The 15,788-nt window shown below is 51.6% G+C and overlaps 1 protein-coding gene across 3 annotated transcripts in view; it reads right to left on the minus strand.

The window, feature by feature from the left end:
- Window positions 1-15,788, minus strand: part of DRC3 (dynein regulatory complex subunit 3) — a 43,357-nt gene that overhangs the window by 9,404 nt on the left and 18,165 nt on the right. For 2 of the 3 annotated variants that reach the window (XM_037733595.1, XM_037733594.1), the window contains 6 exons: window positions 11,879-12,025; window positions 10,385-10,504; window positions 9,683-9,795; window positions 6,672-6,846; window positions 1,979-2,110; window positions 216-286 (listed from right to left, as the gene is read on the minus strand). In XM_037733595.1, coding sequence (XP_037589523.1) covers window positions 216-286; window positions 1,979-2,110; window positions 6,672-6,846; window positions 9,683-9,795; window positions 10,385-10,504; window positions 11,879-12,025 — 758 coding nt within the window. The remainder of the gene's footprint in view (window positions 1-215; window positions 287-1,978; window positions 2,111-6,671; window positions 6,847-9,682; window positions 9,796-10,384; window positions 10,505-11,878; window positions 12,026-15,788) is intronic. The other variant, XM_017514834.2, reaches the window with a different exon arrangement.

Below are 15,788 nucleotides of genomic sequence, written 5' to 3' on the forward strand. Positions count from 1 at the left end.
GGGAGAAGCAGGGGCTATGAGAGTGTCCCTGCAGATGGCCACCTGGAAGAGGACACCCCACTTTTTGCATCCTGTTAGTTTGCAAAGAAGCTTTACTCTTCCCTAGCTTTTGTTAAAAATTCGGGTGCCTCCTCCCCAGCTCCTCCAGAGGCCAGGACAACCCCACGGGCTCTGCAGTTCCTCCCCACGGCAGGAGGTCATCACAGAAAGGATATAGGCTTTGGACATTTTCGACAAAGAGTCCCACCAAATCGACAATGTTTCTTTCAAACATGTTTATAGTCTCCTGGAAATGTTAAAGAACACAGTTAATGTGCATATTTAGACAATCAGCACAGAGCAAAAGGTGCTCCTTAGAATTTAGCAACCACCTCCTCTGCTCACAGGCCTTCAGGGTAAAGACCACCCATCTTGACCCTCCTGAGCAGATGGTTGTGAACTGACCCTCTGCTCTCTCTAGAGTTGTTGTTCTCCAACCGTATTAACTCCCTCACCTTCTGAATGTTTAATCCTGTCACCGGATTAAACATTTGCCAGGAACACTTGTCCCTATCTTACTCCCCTTACCTGCCTGCCCAACACACACACAGAGCTAACCCCCCCTCCTTTGGGTTTCTCAGTGACATCTGTGGTTCACCTCCAGGGAAACAGTGGAATGAGCTGTCAGGAGTCAGACTGCCTGGGCCAGTATCTCAGCTCCAGCACTATGTGTAGCTCTGGGAAAGGCATTCCACCTCCTTGGGCCTTACCTTCCTCACCTGTGAAATAGGTTTCCTGCATAATGCCTGTGTTGTGGAGTTGTGGTGAGGTTAAATGAGTCACTTCACACAAAAGGCTTTGCAAGGTGCCTGGCAGAGAGGAGGCCCTCAGTAGGAGCTGGCTATCACCCCAGATCTCTTTCTGTTAGTTGCTGTTTTGTGGCGCTTAGCAAGGCACCTAAGGCCCAAATGGGACTTAGTATTGATTAAAGGAACAATGGAAGATGTGATTTCCAGGCCTGCCTCTCTGGGAGTGCCCCACCCCCATCTGCCATAGACTCCAGGGACTGCAAGGTGGGCAGGGGTGGAATCTATAGGAACATGAGGACTGTCTGCAGAGTGAGCAAATTACACAATTTTCAAACACATGTACATGCTGTTCTAGTGAATAAAAACAGGGTCATTGAAAAGCATGACTGCCCTTGTGGCCTTCTGGCCACCAGTAATACAAGTAGGACAGCACATGGGTTCTGGGAAACGTCTGGATGTCAAAAAGCAATCTCCTTGCATGAAAAAGGTTGGGAGCTACTGCCTCGCCCTCCCCTGGCACTGTGTGCTGCTTCTACAGTGCCTGCGTTCCCCAGTGGGGAGGGAGCACCTGCCCTGTGATGTGATGTGGAAATCTATCCCATGTCTGAGGTGTCACTTGACGTGTGAGGAATTGATTAGGCACTATCTCTTGGCCCAGCCACAGCGGCATCTGATGAGGTTCAATTCATCACACCACTTCAGACTCCTGGCCTCCGCTGCCTTATAACACACACTCTGGCCACTAATGCATTTCAGACAGCGGCGCTTTTCATTTCCACTACTTAGTGCTGAGTTGCAGCCTCCTCCCATCGCCTGAGAAGCGGCAAGTGCAGGCTGCAATGCGGCAGAGCCTTTGTTTGGTCCCCAAGCGGGGGTCCGTTTTGCCTTTAGAGTACCTGGATAGATCCTTGGGTCTCATCGAAAACCTCTCCCCACTGACTTCCAGGTTAGAGGGAACATTTCAGAGGAATGAGCTCACCTCTCATTTTCCACAAGAATCCCTTCCAATCTAAATGATTAAAATGTATTAAAAGCAAACACAGGACTGATGAGCAAGAAAGCTGCAGCCTGCCACGCTGAGTCGTGCCGGACGTTTCCAGCAGAGGCGTGCCTGTGAAGGCTGCAGTTCACCTATGGATGTGCAGCTGCATCCTCAGATTCTGGCACCTGTGTCCAGGGCCCAGCCTCACCTCCAGCTGCTCCACCAGCTGCATCTCCAGCGTCATGAGTGCATCAAACAACTCACTGATGTCAGTGCTGCATTCCAGGATCATCTTCTCAATGTTGGGCATCTCCAGCTCCTCTCGAATGGCACTTAAACTCTGGAAACAATAGACTGCACTTTAGGAATCAACAACTAAGTACGGTTAGATAATGGCAGGTGCTAATTTGGTTTTGTGGGTAAGAATTTGGACTCTGGAGTCAGCCTGCCCGAGTACAAGTCTCAGCTTTGCCATTTGCTGGCTTTGAGAGATTGTGGAAGCTATGTCCACAGTCTCCGTGCCTCAGTTTCCTGCTCTGTAAAGTGCAACTGGCAGCCCCTAACTCGACACAGGGAAGAGAACATATGTCAGGCTCTTTGGGCACTAGCAAGCACTCACTCCCTGTTAGCTCCGGTTTCTACTGGAGGCTGCTAGGCAGGGTGGAAGGAGCCATGGCTTTCATGGGTTTCAGAGCATTTCACACCAAAATGTGCCACTTTGGCATAGTGATTATTTTGAGTTAAAGATACTTAAAAACAGAAAATATGAAGAGGACACCCTGACCTCCCTTTTTCTTCCTGAAAGCAGGAGTTACATCTCCCATGGGAAAGGTGCCCTCCCTGTACCAGGAGGAAGGAAGCCATTCTAATCAGAGGCAGGGAGTCCAGGCCAAGGGGAATCTGTTTGAACAAACCTTGTTAAACTAACCCTCATCTGCCTCATCACTTATCTATGATGAACTGCCTTAGCCCAAACCTCTTTGTCTTGTTAGAATTCTCACAATTCACTACTCTTTGTCCAACCAAGTATATAAGCTTTCAGCCTTAATGGCTTCTTGAGCCTTCATTTTGCTTGTGAATGCTCCCAGGTACATGTAAAAGTTACTAAATAAAAGTTGTATGCTTTTCTCTTGTTTGTCTTATGTCAGTTTAATTCTTGGTCCCAGTTGGTGACCTTAATAGGCTAGAGGAAAAAATTTACCTGCCTTACAGCTTCAGAGTTAGGTGGACCTGAATTTGAATCCTTCCCGGGTCACTTAGTAGTGTGACCTTGAGAGACCCACTTTCATTCTCTGACTCAGTTTCCTCCCTGTAAATGGGAAGAAGCATCTCTGTCTTGCAGGGTCCTGGGGATCAGAGGCCGTGTGCAGGAAGCACCTGGTGCACAGGCTGTTGTCCACGCTGGTCTCAAACTCCTGACTTCAGGTGATCCACCTGCCTCGGCCTCCCAAAGTGCTGAGGTTAGAGGCGTGAGCCACCATGCCCGGCCAAGTAATAACTTTTTTAAAAAGAAAGGTCTGGTCTGACGGTAGTAGGTTATCACAACTTACTAAATTTGGTGTCACTAAAGCTGGTATACAATCTCCCACTGCTAACTTTGATTAGCTTAAAAAAAAAAAAAAAGAAACAGCCAGGTATGATGTATTCCTATAGTCCCAGCTACTTGGGAGGCTGAGGCAGGAGAATTGCTTGAGCACAGGAGTTCAAGGCTGCAGTGAGCTATGATGGTGCACTGCACTCCAACCTGGGCAACGGAGTTAAACCCTGTTTCTAAAAATAATAATAAATAATTAATTTAGGAAGATAGAGGCTGGGCACGGTGGCTCATGCCTGTAATCCCAGCACTTTGGGAGGCTGAGCTGGGCAGATCCCCTGAGGTCAGGAGGTCAAGACCAGCCTGACCAACATGGAGAAACCCCATCTCTACTGAAGATACAAAATTAGCTGGTGATGGTGGTGCATGCCTGTAATCCCAGCTACTTGGGAGGCTGAGGCAGGAGAATCGCTTGAACCTGGGAGGTGGAGGTTGCAGTGAGCCAAGATCAGGCCATTGTACTCCAGCCTGGGCAACAGAGCAAAACTCTGCCCTAAAAAAAAAAAAAAAAAGAGAGAAAGAAACCAAAAACCAAACAGAAAAGTGGGCAAGGGCAAAATATAAGTACAAATCATTCACAGAATAAGAAACACAAATGGTTGTAAAACATGTATTGCTCATCCCCACTTAAGGGAAAATAAACGAATACTCAAGGTGCACAGATTGGCAAACACGAGGAAGCCTGTGACACTGGCCTGACAATGGCTGTGGAAGGTACAGGTTCTGTGGGTTACAGCTGGACAACAACCATGAAAAGCACCGATGCACAGTTCTGCTTCTAGGACTTCATCCTGCAGGTCAAACTGGCACCAACTTATTCAGTGCAACACTAAAAGAGCAAAAGGTTGGGGAAAAATCTAACTGTCCCTCAGCAGGGACTGGCTAAATAATTATGGCTCATCCATGCAATGCGATATTTTAGTTACAAAAAAATGAAGCAACTTTTTCATTTGGAAAGCAAATTACAGAACAGAGCATGCTATGCACACACACACACACACACACACACACACACACACACACACATACAGGGGTGGGAGGGAGACGGTCTCCCCCGGTGGACATTCTTCAGTCTGTGCCATGCGCACATACCACCTATTCGAGAGTGCATCTGACTACACACAGACACGCTGTCGTCCTTTTTGGCTGACTGCTCAGGCCTTGCACAAATGCTTTCCCTTTCTGTCTCTGTTTCTCACTACAGTTCTTCAAGGTTGTCTCTGTTCTGCAAATGAGGAAATGGAGGCTAGGAGAGGGTCAATAATGTGTCTCTGGGTCACCAGTGAGGAGTCTGCCTGAGCCCCAAGCCTTATATGGCTGCACCACGACTCTGAAACGTGGCTCACTGGGCACCTGGAGCAGCGTGCTACGTGCAATAGATGAGGCCTAATGGGGGTGAGTGAGAGGAGCGGAGGAAAAACTACAGGAGAGGGCCTGTCAGGCAGGGAACTGGGGGTCTGCAGGGCTCGTGGAGTCTTGGGAACTTCCAAGTCAGTGGCCTCTATCTAGGCTGTGCATGGAAAGCACCTGGGAACTCTGTCTGGGAAACCCCTGTGCCAGGCCATGCCCCAGTCTAAGTGGGTGCTGTTGGACCTGGATGTGAACAGGTTTCCAGAGTCTAAGGACTCCACACGCAGGCTGGGCAGAATCCACTGCGCTCAGCTCTAGAAGGGGAGCACTGGGGTAGTCAGCTCATCCCAGGTGGCCTTTGAGGAGCCGGCCTGCACTGAAGGCACATGCCTGAACAGAAGAGCAAGTGGCACATTCCATGTTTCAAGTCAGGCTTGGTTTGGCATGGCCCACGCCCTGCTTCTGCAGAGGGACTCGCTACTGAGGGGCCGGGTCCCTGCGCTGGGATTCAGGAGGAGCCAGCTAGCTGACATTTAGGCATCCCAAGCCCAGTGGCTACAGGGACCAGGCAGGAAGGCTGGATAGGGACTGAGGGACTGGAGATATGACCTGTCCAGAGGGGACAACTGCCACTCAAGCCCTGATTACAACTGCTTCCGGAGAAGCTGGTAACCACAATTTTTCTGTGAAATCTGCTAGTTTCTAATGTCAGCAGGATGTTCATGTTTTAAAACCCTCTGCAGGCCAAATAAAACACATATGTGAGCCAAATGGATTCCTCCACTGACAGTTTTAAATTTCTGCTTGAACGCAGTAACCCCTGCTCCCTAAAACATGATAAGGAGGGTCTTGAGAGTTAAATCACACAGCATGTGAGGCCTGGAGTTAATGAGACAGGAACGCAGGTGGCCGAGGGGGAGGCGGGAAGCACATGGGAGTGGACCGCCTGCTCCATCAGATCTGAAGTTGCACACTGGGGACTTTGCTCTACTTTAAGCTCACAACAAGGAAGGGCCTTATGGGCTCCTTAAAGCCCCTTATGCTGCAGGAAGCTTGGTGTGTGTGAACACTTTTTTGAGGAAAAAGAAGGTTTACAGTTTTCCTTAGCGTCTCATAAAGATCTGTGATTTAGAATAGTCTAAGCATCCTGTCTGTAAAATGAATGCCAACTGAAAGAGGTGGCTGCCATCAAGTACAAAGACTGGTGCACTTCCCAATGGCCCCTGCTTGGGCTGGACCCCGTGGCCTGGTTAGGCTGAGTCCTGACCACCCGGAGCCTTCTCCTTTGCTGCTCCTGGTAGGTGGAGGAATGCCCTCCCTCCCTCCCTCCCCATCAACTTATCTTTTTTCCATGAGCCTCAGCCTTCCCTAAACTCCTCAGCCTGAGATAAGGCACCCCTAGGGCACCTGCAAGCCTCCCCAGGCTTCCCTCCAGGATGGCACTGATCCCTCTGTTTGCTTAGGTGGGGGCTGGGGCCTCGGCCAGGGTCTGAGACCCACAAAGGCAGGAACCACATCCAGTGTGGCTCCAGCTTCCTAGGGCCAGGCAGAGAGTAGAGCTCAGAAAATGTCTATTAAATGAATGAATGAACAAAAGAAAAGGATAGTAATCGTTACTGTGAAAATAGTAATGGTAATACTAATACAGTTATTAATAGTAATGATGATGATAAGTTGGGAGGTGGGGCTGACCTTGAATCCCAAGGGCGTTTTGTGTGACAAGGACCTACAAGCCACATGTCAAGCAGCGGGGAGCTGTGGTTGGTGGTGCTGGGGTAAGGCGGGCCTTGGTTCTGCCACTGATTAGCTGTGTGTTCGCTGGCAAATGGGGACAATAACCATGGGCCTCGGGTCATCAAAGGGTATAGGAGTTGCAGCCCCTCTACAGTGGGGGTGGCAGGGCCAGGGAGAGCCTACAGCAGGAGGCAAGGAGGGCCTCAGGTGGCTCGGGGCCTACCATCAAGTGCTTCTCCTCGAATTTGGCAATCTTGCGTTTGCCCTGCTCCTGGTTTTCCTGGATGGCCTCATGGACACATTCATTGAAGGTGTCAAGCTCTGTTTTCCGCTTCTCCTGCTGTTTCAGGCCATACTCAAAAATGTTCACACAGATGATGACAAACTTGTCCCTGTAGGTGAGTGGCCGTTAAGGAAGCCCACAGCTGTTTCAGGAGCAGGCTGCCGGGGTTATGGCAAAGGTGTTGGTAAGCCTGGCACAGGGCAGAGACTGTGCCCTCAACAGTGTGTGGGACTCAAACTCCTGGAGTCATTTGGTTCATTTGGTGGATGAAGAAATCAAAGGCCCAGAGAGCCAGGAGCCAGGATTGAGCTGTGAGTACAATGCCTGTTTGGTGCCTTCCTACCCCCAGCCTGAGGGATTCAGGAATGGGGCCTGTGTGAAGAAAGAAGGCAGGGGCCTTCATGGAGTCTACAGAGCAGAAGACAGGCATGCTCAGAGAGGCCCCAGAAGGGAGGCCTGGGAACCTGGGGACCTGCGAGCCGGTCCCAGCTGGGGAAGGCCTATAATCCCTATAATCGTGCCTATAATCCCAGCACTTCGGGAGGCCAAGGCAGGAGGATTGCTTGAGGCCAGGAGTTTGAGACCAGTCTAGGCAACATAGTGAGACACTGTCTGCATTAGTTTGTTTCACGCTCCTGAGGAAGACATACCCAAGGCAGTGTGCATTTCTGTCTCTGGTGTGCTATCTGGAAGGGCACCCTTACTGAGGGCCTGTCTTGGTGCTCAGCTGCACTGGGGATGTTCAAGTCCTGGCTCTGCCACTGCTTCCAGGACCCACCCTGGCAAGTCACTTTACCTCTCTGGGCCTCAGTTTCCTCATCTGCTGCTGATGGTGCAAAAGAGCCTGCCACATGGAGTCCTTAGAGTCGGACAGGTAAAACCCACAGGGCCTTGGTGATCCTGTGAGTTGGAAGCTGATGCCCAGAGAGATGAAATGTCTTGCCCGAAGTCACATAGCTATATAGTCCTACAGGAAAGGCAAACCCGGGTCACTGGCTGGCAGAAACAACCCATCGAGGGAGCCCTGCTCTTCACTGCTCCTCCCCACCCTGCCCTCATTCTTTCTAGAATGTCAGGTGTGAGTGTTTGGTTTGTTTTTAGAGCTGGTGATATGGTTTGGCTGTGTCCCCACCCAAACTCATCTTGAATTGTAACTCCCACAATTCCTACGTGTTGTGGGAGGAACCTGGTGGGTGGTAACTGAATTATGGGGGTGGATCTTTCTTGCCCTGTGCTCCTGATAGTGAAGGAGCCTTCCAAGATCTGATGGTTTTAAAAATGGGAGTTTCCCTTCACAAGCTCTCTTACTTTGCCCACCACTATCCATGTAAGACATGACTTGCCCCTCCTTGCCTTCCACCATGATTGTGAGGCCTCCCCAGCCATGTGGAACTGTAAGTCCAATTAAACGCCTTTCTGGCTAGGCATGCCTACAGTGGCTCATGCCTGTAATCCCAGCACCTTGGGAGGCCGAGGCAGGTGGATCACCTGAGGTCAGGAGTTTGAGACCAGCCTGACCAACATGGTGAAACCCAGTCTCTAGTAAATACAAAAAATTAGCTGGGTGTGGTGCCACATGCCTGTAATCGCAGCTACTTGGGAGGCTGAGGCAGGAAAATTGCTTTAACCCAGGAGGTGGAGGTTGCAGTGAGCCAAAACTGCACAGTTACACTCTAGCCTGTGCAACAAGAGCAAAACGCCATCTCAAAAAACCCAAAAAATAATAAAAAAAAAAAACCCAAAGCCTCTTTCTTTTGTAAATTTCCCAGTCTTGGGAATGTCTTTATAGGAGTGTGAAAACAGACTAATACAGACAGTGTCTCACTATATTGCCTAGACTGGTCTCAAACTCCTGGCCTCAAGCAATCCTCCTGCCTTGGCCTCCCAAAGTGTTGGGATTATAGGCATGAGCCACCCCACAGGCCCAGAATGTCAGGTTTTTGAGTGAATTTCTCTCTATCCAGTGAAGGTGGCTCCACAGACTCATCTGTGACTGGATGCCTTAGCTCAGAGCTCTCAGATTCAGGAGCTCCTCAATTCTGTCCTGAGTCCCTCAGCTTACAATTTAAGCCCATTGGTTGATGGTCATGGCCACAGCCCTAATGACAGGTACCAACCACATTCTCTGGGCTCCAGGCAACTGGGGAAAGAATCAGCTTCTCAGGCCCCACAGATAAAGCTTCAAAAGCTGGTCTCTAGGCTGGGTGTGGTGGCTCACGCCTGTAATCCCAACACTTTGGGAGGCCAAGGCAGGTGTATCACGAGGTCAGGAGTTCAAGACCAGCCTGGCCAAGATGGTGAAACCCCATCTCTACTAAAAAAAATACAAAAATTAGCCAGGCACGGTGACTCGCACCTGTAATTTCAGCTACTCAGGAGGCTGAGACAGGGAATTCCTTGAACCCAGGAGCTGGAGGTTGCAGTGATCCGAGATTGTGCCACTGCACTCCAGCCTGGGCAACAGAGCAAGGCTCTGTCAAAAAAAAAAAAAAAAAAAAAAAAGCTTGCTTCTAATTGGGTGACCCTGGACAGCCAAGCTATGTTGCCCCAACTGTAAAATGGGGTTAATGATGGTACCTGCCTAGGGGAGTGGTTGAGAACACAATGAATTCCAGATGAAAGTGCACAACAGAAACAAGTGAGTTAGGCTAATGAGAGCACATTTCAATCCATTTCTCCACCTCTGAAAACCTGGCTGGCCAAGCATGGCCAGCCCATGCCATGCTGAACAGACACTCCACATGTCCCTGAAACCCAGGCAGCATCTCCCCCATGCAGTGCAGCTGACCTGGCTCTGAACTGCCTCTTGGATACATTGCTCTCAAGTGGAGATTTTACTTCCCAGGGTCTTATAAGACAGATGGAGAAACTGAGGCCTAGAGCAGAAGGGGCCTTGTCCAAGGCAGGCTGATGGCACAGGCTCTGAGATAGCCATGAACTCGGAAGGATATGCCTCAAGGAACTCACTGACACCAGGCAGGGAGGACAGCTTGTTGCCCTCTGAGTCTTCAGCGTACATGCTGTCAAACAGGAAGGAGCCGTTCAGGTGCTCCACAAACGCCGTCTGCGGACAGAAACACACCTGGGCATGGCAGCTCCCGGTAGGGGCCCTTGCATGGTCCCACAGGCCCATGAGGAAGGCAGGTCGGGAGGGAGAGTATTCCAGGCAAAGAGAATGGCATGTGCAGCAGTGCAGAGGCATAAAACTGCAGGCTGTTTCCAGAACGTTACATGTGGCTCAGTCTGGTTGCAAGGAGGGGTGGGGACCGGTGGGAGAGAGGCCAGCAGGTGTCTGGTCATGAATTCAGGGCCATGCTGGGCTAAGGGACCTACACTGTTCCTGGCCTGTCATGGGGAACTGCCTTAAGGGTCTTAAGGGGCCTCTGGCAGACTGTTTTTAGCACATTATCTCCAGCAGCTGGAGGCAGGAATGCCAGTGAGGGGTAGGGTCAGGGTCAGACTGAGATGGAGCTGGCCCTGGGGCAGGCAGCAGGCAAGCCGGGTGGGGAGAGGGCAAGCCAGGCAGGGAGGGAGTATGATCTCCGTGTTTTCAGAGCCTGGGGATCTCTGCGGACCTCTGTTTTATTTGGTCAGTGCCCTCTTGTGGGCAACTCTGAGTGGGGCCGAGGGCGTGTGGCCTGCCCCAGTGGTACCTTGTGCTTCTCCAGCTCCTCCCGCCGCGCCTGCTCCTCCTCCAGCCGGGCCTGCATCAGGTTCTCCCGGTGCTTCAGCTCTTCGATGCTGTAATGGTGCTTAGCCTCCGCAACCTCTTTCTGACCAGGGAATGGGAAGTGCATCGTTACCAGAGGTCCTCCGAGCCACGCCGCCCCTGCCACGCTGCAGCCTCCCGTGCGTGGGCAGGGGTGTTGCCCGGGGCCCTGCATGAAGGCTGTGAAAGCCATGAGGTCTCATGGATGAGAATGCCCATCTCCGCATGACCCTCACCAGGTTTTGTGAGTGCAGGGAAATCAGGGAAAGACCAGGAGGAGCGGAAGGCGGCATGCAGGCTGGGGTTCCCAGGGCCAACTCCAGGGCAGAAGCCACAGCAATGGAGTGCTCCCTTCGCCCCAGACTGGATGTTCTCCACAGAGGACTTGCTCTCTCACTCCCCACAGCCCTCAGGCAGGCCTTCTGGCCCTCTTTTAGGGAAGGAGGACAACAGGACAGGGGTAAAGTAGGGCCATAGGGCTGGTCATGAGGGTCCGACCCTTGACTCTCTCCGCTGCACTGGCTCACCCCCCTGCACCTGGCAGGGAATGCTAGAGCCTCTAGAACTCAGTCCCCACCCCTTCTCAGCTCACTCCACGTGCCCCAGGTGATCTCACTTGTACCATGGCTTCAAATACTGCCAATTGGCAATCCTCGGATGACACTCAGGTCTCTATCTCTGGCCCTGACTCTGCCCCCGAGAGCCAGACCTGAGCCTCTGATGGCCTGATTTCCCCAGGAGCTCAGCTGTTAATATTGCTCCTGGGATGACACCCGCTTGGGGTGAATCCTGGCTCGGCCTTGAGCCAGTGATCCTGGCTAACTGCTTGCCCTCCTTCAACCTCCTCAACTTCTTTTCTCTCTTAATTTTTAAATGTTTTCACTCTATTGCCCAGGCTGGAGTGCAATGGCATCTTCTTAGTTCACTGCAGCCTCAAACTCCTGGTCTTAAGCGATTCCCCTACCTCAGCCTCCTGAGTTGCCAGGACTACAGGTGTGTGCCACCACACATGGCTAACTTTGGTAGTTTTTGTAGAGATGGGTCTCCCTATGTTGCCCAGGCTGGTCTTGAACTCCTGGGCTCAAGCGATCTTCCTGCCTCAGCCTCCCAAAGTGCTGGATTACAGGCGTGAGCCACTGTGCCTGGCCCTCCTCAGCACTCATCTGGAAAACCAGGCAGTACTGGATGGCTGTGAGGTGGCCCTGGCACAATGTGTGGAAGAGGCTTGGCCCCTGGGAACATGCACAGAACAGTACCCACAAAGGTGCTGCTGGAATCACTCTGACTGAGGCAGGTAAAGGGATTAGGAAGAGGGAACTGCCCTTTCTCTCCTGGTTGTGGGCAGGGGAAGCTGCTCTTCCATACCCCTTTTCCAAGAAATTTGGGGGCCTGAGGACTCTGTCTCACAGGGCTGGGAGACTGAGAGGGAGACACTTGCTGTGTGGTCGTCAATGCGCCGGAAGTCCAGGTACACAAGGTCAGGAAGGTAGGCACAGATGAACATCTTGTAATCCTCCGCCTCAGAGATAGGGTTCCCAGAGAGGCTGAGCGTCCGCAGGCAACTGAACCGCCGCAGGTAGATGATCTGGGGAGAGAAAGGAAAAATGGCCCATTTTCTTGGCTGCCACAGAGTTGAAAATACACCTGCACTTCCCTCCAAAGCACTTTCAGGGTTTGCAGCCTGGCCACAGCACCATCAGCACTGGGTGGGGGGACAGGCAGTGTGTGGGTATGGGGGTGTTCTGGGCCGGGAAGCAGTACCAAGACCTTCTGTCAGAAGTGGGCTTTCCAAAGAACCAGCGGATGTGGTTCAGGTCCTAGCCGTGAGACCTTGGACAAGTTACCCAACATCTGTGAGCTTCAATGTCCACATCTGTAAAACAGGTGTAAGAATATCATGTGTGTTACACTTGTTGTAAAGACCAAATGAAATAAGCTATGGAAAGCACTGGAAGAGTGCCTAACACCTTTTTAGCAATGCTAGTTCTAGTTGTTGTTACTAGTGGCGTGATCTCAGGTCACTGCAACCTCCGCCTCCCAGGTTCGAGTGATTCTCCTGCCTCAGCCTCCCGAGTAGCTGGGACTACAGGTGCTTGCCACCACACCTGGCTAATTATTATTTTATTTTATTTTTGTATTTTTAATAGAGACAAGGCTTTGCCATGTTGGCCAGGCTGGTTTTGAACTCCTGACCTCAAGTGATTTGGCCCCCAAAGTGTTGGGATTACAGGCATCGTGACCACTGCGCCTGGCCTGAAGTTTGTTCTAAGGATGGAGGAAGCCATTGGAGTTTTAAGTGTATGGGAGGGGAGGGAGGAGACAGGATCTGATTTAATTTGTAAGAGCTCTCCCAGTGAGACTTCACAAAGTGCATTGTAGAAGGTGAGAGGGGACAGGTTGCCTCATCGTTGCTGGTGACTTTGTAAATAGTTCCACTTCCACTTGGCAAGATCTGTCAAGATTTAAAATGCACATGCCCTTTGACCTAGCATTTCCTCTCTAGTTTATCTTGCAGATGGCTTTTTCAGGTGCAAAGTGACCCCTGTTTAAGGACGTCCACTACAGACTGTGTGCAATGGCACTAGATTGCAAACAACCTCGACACCCACCTACAGGGAGCTGGGAACATACATCATGCTGCACCTGAGTTATGGAATGAGCCAGCAGAGAGGGCGAGCTGACGACTCAGGAGGAAAGGGGACACCAAAGGCAGGTGTTTGGAGGTAGCTGAACAGATGTGACAGTCATGTACAATGTTTAACACAAGACTCTTGGAAAGACACACTTGTAACATAGAAGTGGCTGGGGCCTCTGGAAGGGAAGGACAAAGGCTAGGAGGGAGTGAAGCTCTTCTCTGTGTGATCTGGGTTCTGCTTAAACATGTTTTTAATGTGATGAGCAGAAATTAAAATAAGCCCAATAAATATATAAATGACAAGAAAGTATGTAATTAGATGCCAGATAAACAGTGCCAATAAGGACTAAAATCAAAGATGCTTGGGGTTAGGAGCTAGTACCTGAGAAATATCACTGAGGACTCTCTGGGCCAGGTCACAAGAGGGCTGGTGCTTGATTGAGTGGAGAGGATCTAGGGTCTCCAGGGTCCCTGGGATACGGCCAGACCTCAGGAGCATCTGGCCCAAGACATCTCAGCATTCCCTGGCAGCTTCTCCCCATGGTTCATCTTCCATCCTCTTTCTCTCTGGGGACTAGCTTTACCAGCTTCTCCCATATTCAAGAGGGACTACCTGGCACCCAGCACCCCACTGGGAAACAGCAATGGGATTTCCTCCTGCCCAGTCTCTGCAGGGGCAGGATGGGAGAACGGCCAAGGCAGGAGTGGGCTGTTCCAGCAGGGCGCAGGCATGTTCATCTCACGCCCTCCATGCCCTCTCATGCCCAGGCCTGGGCCTTCAGAAGGACAGGGCCTCAGCTCCGTTACAGTGTCCAAATGTCCAAAGGAAAACAAATCAGAGGAGATTCATTCACATGTAGGTCCTGGGGTGTAGGACCCCCCAAGGCAGGAACATCTATCTACTCACTGCTCGGAGTTTCAAGCAGCAAGCTGTGGAGCTGCTTGGAATTAGCTCTTAATCTGAATTTTTTTTTTTTTTTTTTTTTTTTGAGATTGAGTCTTGCTCTGTCGCCCAGGCTAGAGTGCAGTGGCACGAACTTCGCTCACTGCAAGCTCCACCTCCCGGGTTCAAGTGATTCTCCTGCCTCAGCCTCTCGAGTAGCTGGGACTACAGGCACACACCACCATGCCCAGATAACTTTTGTATTTATAGTAGAGATGGGCTTTCACCATATTAGTCAGGCTGGTCTTGAACTCCTGACTTTGTGATCCTCACGCCTTGGCCCCCCAAAGTGCTGGTATTACAGGCATGAGCCACTGTGCCCAGCTAATCTGAATATGGCAGGCTGGACCGTCAGGACTTGAGCCCTGCAAAGGTTACTGGCTGGGCGTAGATGCTGCCTGTCTGGCATGCAGGGCAAACTTCTGAGACGACACCACCCCTGTGGCTTGGCCCGGCAGAGTTGCCAGTCATAACTGGGAGCTTTCCACCCGAGGCCGTTCGTGTAAGCCACCCAGCCTGGCTGTCTCCCAGCCACGATGTTAGGCTGAGGGTCAGTGTAGGCCCTGATGTGGCTTGATCAGACTGAAGGGCCATCATTGGAAGGAGGGTTCTTGCTTTCTCCAGCCTGCTAGATGCAGACAAGGAAGCCTGTGTCCTTGACTGCAGCCATAAGAGAATCAGGCTCTGGGGAGATGCTGAGGACGGCAGAGCCCAGAGGCAGAAGGAACTCATGTCCTTGAAGCTCTGCTGATAAGCACCACTTCTTTGCAGTGCCAATAATCACGCCACTAAATGCCCTTGTTGTTTGCTGCAGGGGCTCAGCTTACCTCTGGCTTCAGCCGTAGCCATGAGAGACCTTGGCTAGCAGTGTCCTGTCTCATTATTCACTTTCTGCCTCAGAGAGGTCTCTGAAGCCGAAGAAGCCCACCCAGCCCAAAAGCCAGGTGACGAGGAAGTTAATCCCTCTGGGGTGTCCCTCAGCTGTGGGGGAGATCAATGCCTCAGGCTCCTGTCCTTAGATGGTCACCTCTGGAAGGCATTCTGGACACCTTCGAGGCCCAGAGGAATCTGCCCTCCTCACCTGAAGCAGCAGCCTCAGTGACACCTGTGTGCTGGTTCCTTCCTGCCTCCCTTACTCCAGCTTCCTCTCAAACCAGCCTCCTGAGTGCCAGTCCCTGCCCTACCGCTGCTTCCAGGCAGTTTGGAGCCAGCTTCTCTTACCTGCAGGTACGGTATCCTTTCTGGTCACACCGTCCTGGGGTAACCCATTCTCACAATCCCCCCTCAAATCCATCCTCACGGTGGTGGATTCCTTCCTAAATGTAGACCTGCCCCAAATACATCTCAGACAGAAGCCTCTCGTCTCCCACTGCTTCTCTGGCCATCCAGACTGACTGTGGCAAGGCCCTGGCCACATCCTGAGCCCCACCCTGCACCACACACCTGTGACCTCTTCTAGGGACGCTGCACCCCTCAACCGTGCCGTGTGGGCAGGCACTCCCAAGTGTACCTCCAGGCCTTTGCTCGCACCATTCCCTCCTCCTGGGAAGCCTTTTCCTTCTGCTGGATGGCAAAATTCCAGTCATCTCTCAGTGGGTCTGCATCCAGTTTCCCCTCATTCCAACACTGGCAGGAAGGCCCTCAGCTACGACAGTCCTCCGTTTATTTGTTAGGGACACACTCCAGCCTGACACGGAACCAAGTGCGTTACATTCGTGACCCTACTTGGTTCCTGCTAGGGCCTGGGCAGGTGGGTCATGGCCATCATCT

This window comes from Cebus imitator, unplaced genomic scaffold (assembly GCF_001604975.1).
Source record: "Cebus imitator isolate Cc_AM_T3 unplaced genomic scaffold, Cebus_imitator-1.0 Scaffold538, whole genome shotgun sequence".
In the NCBI taxonomy this organism is placed as follows: domain Eukaryota; kingdom Metazoa; phylum Chordata; class Mammalia; order Primates; family Cebidae; genus Cebus; species Cebus imitator.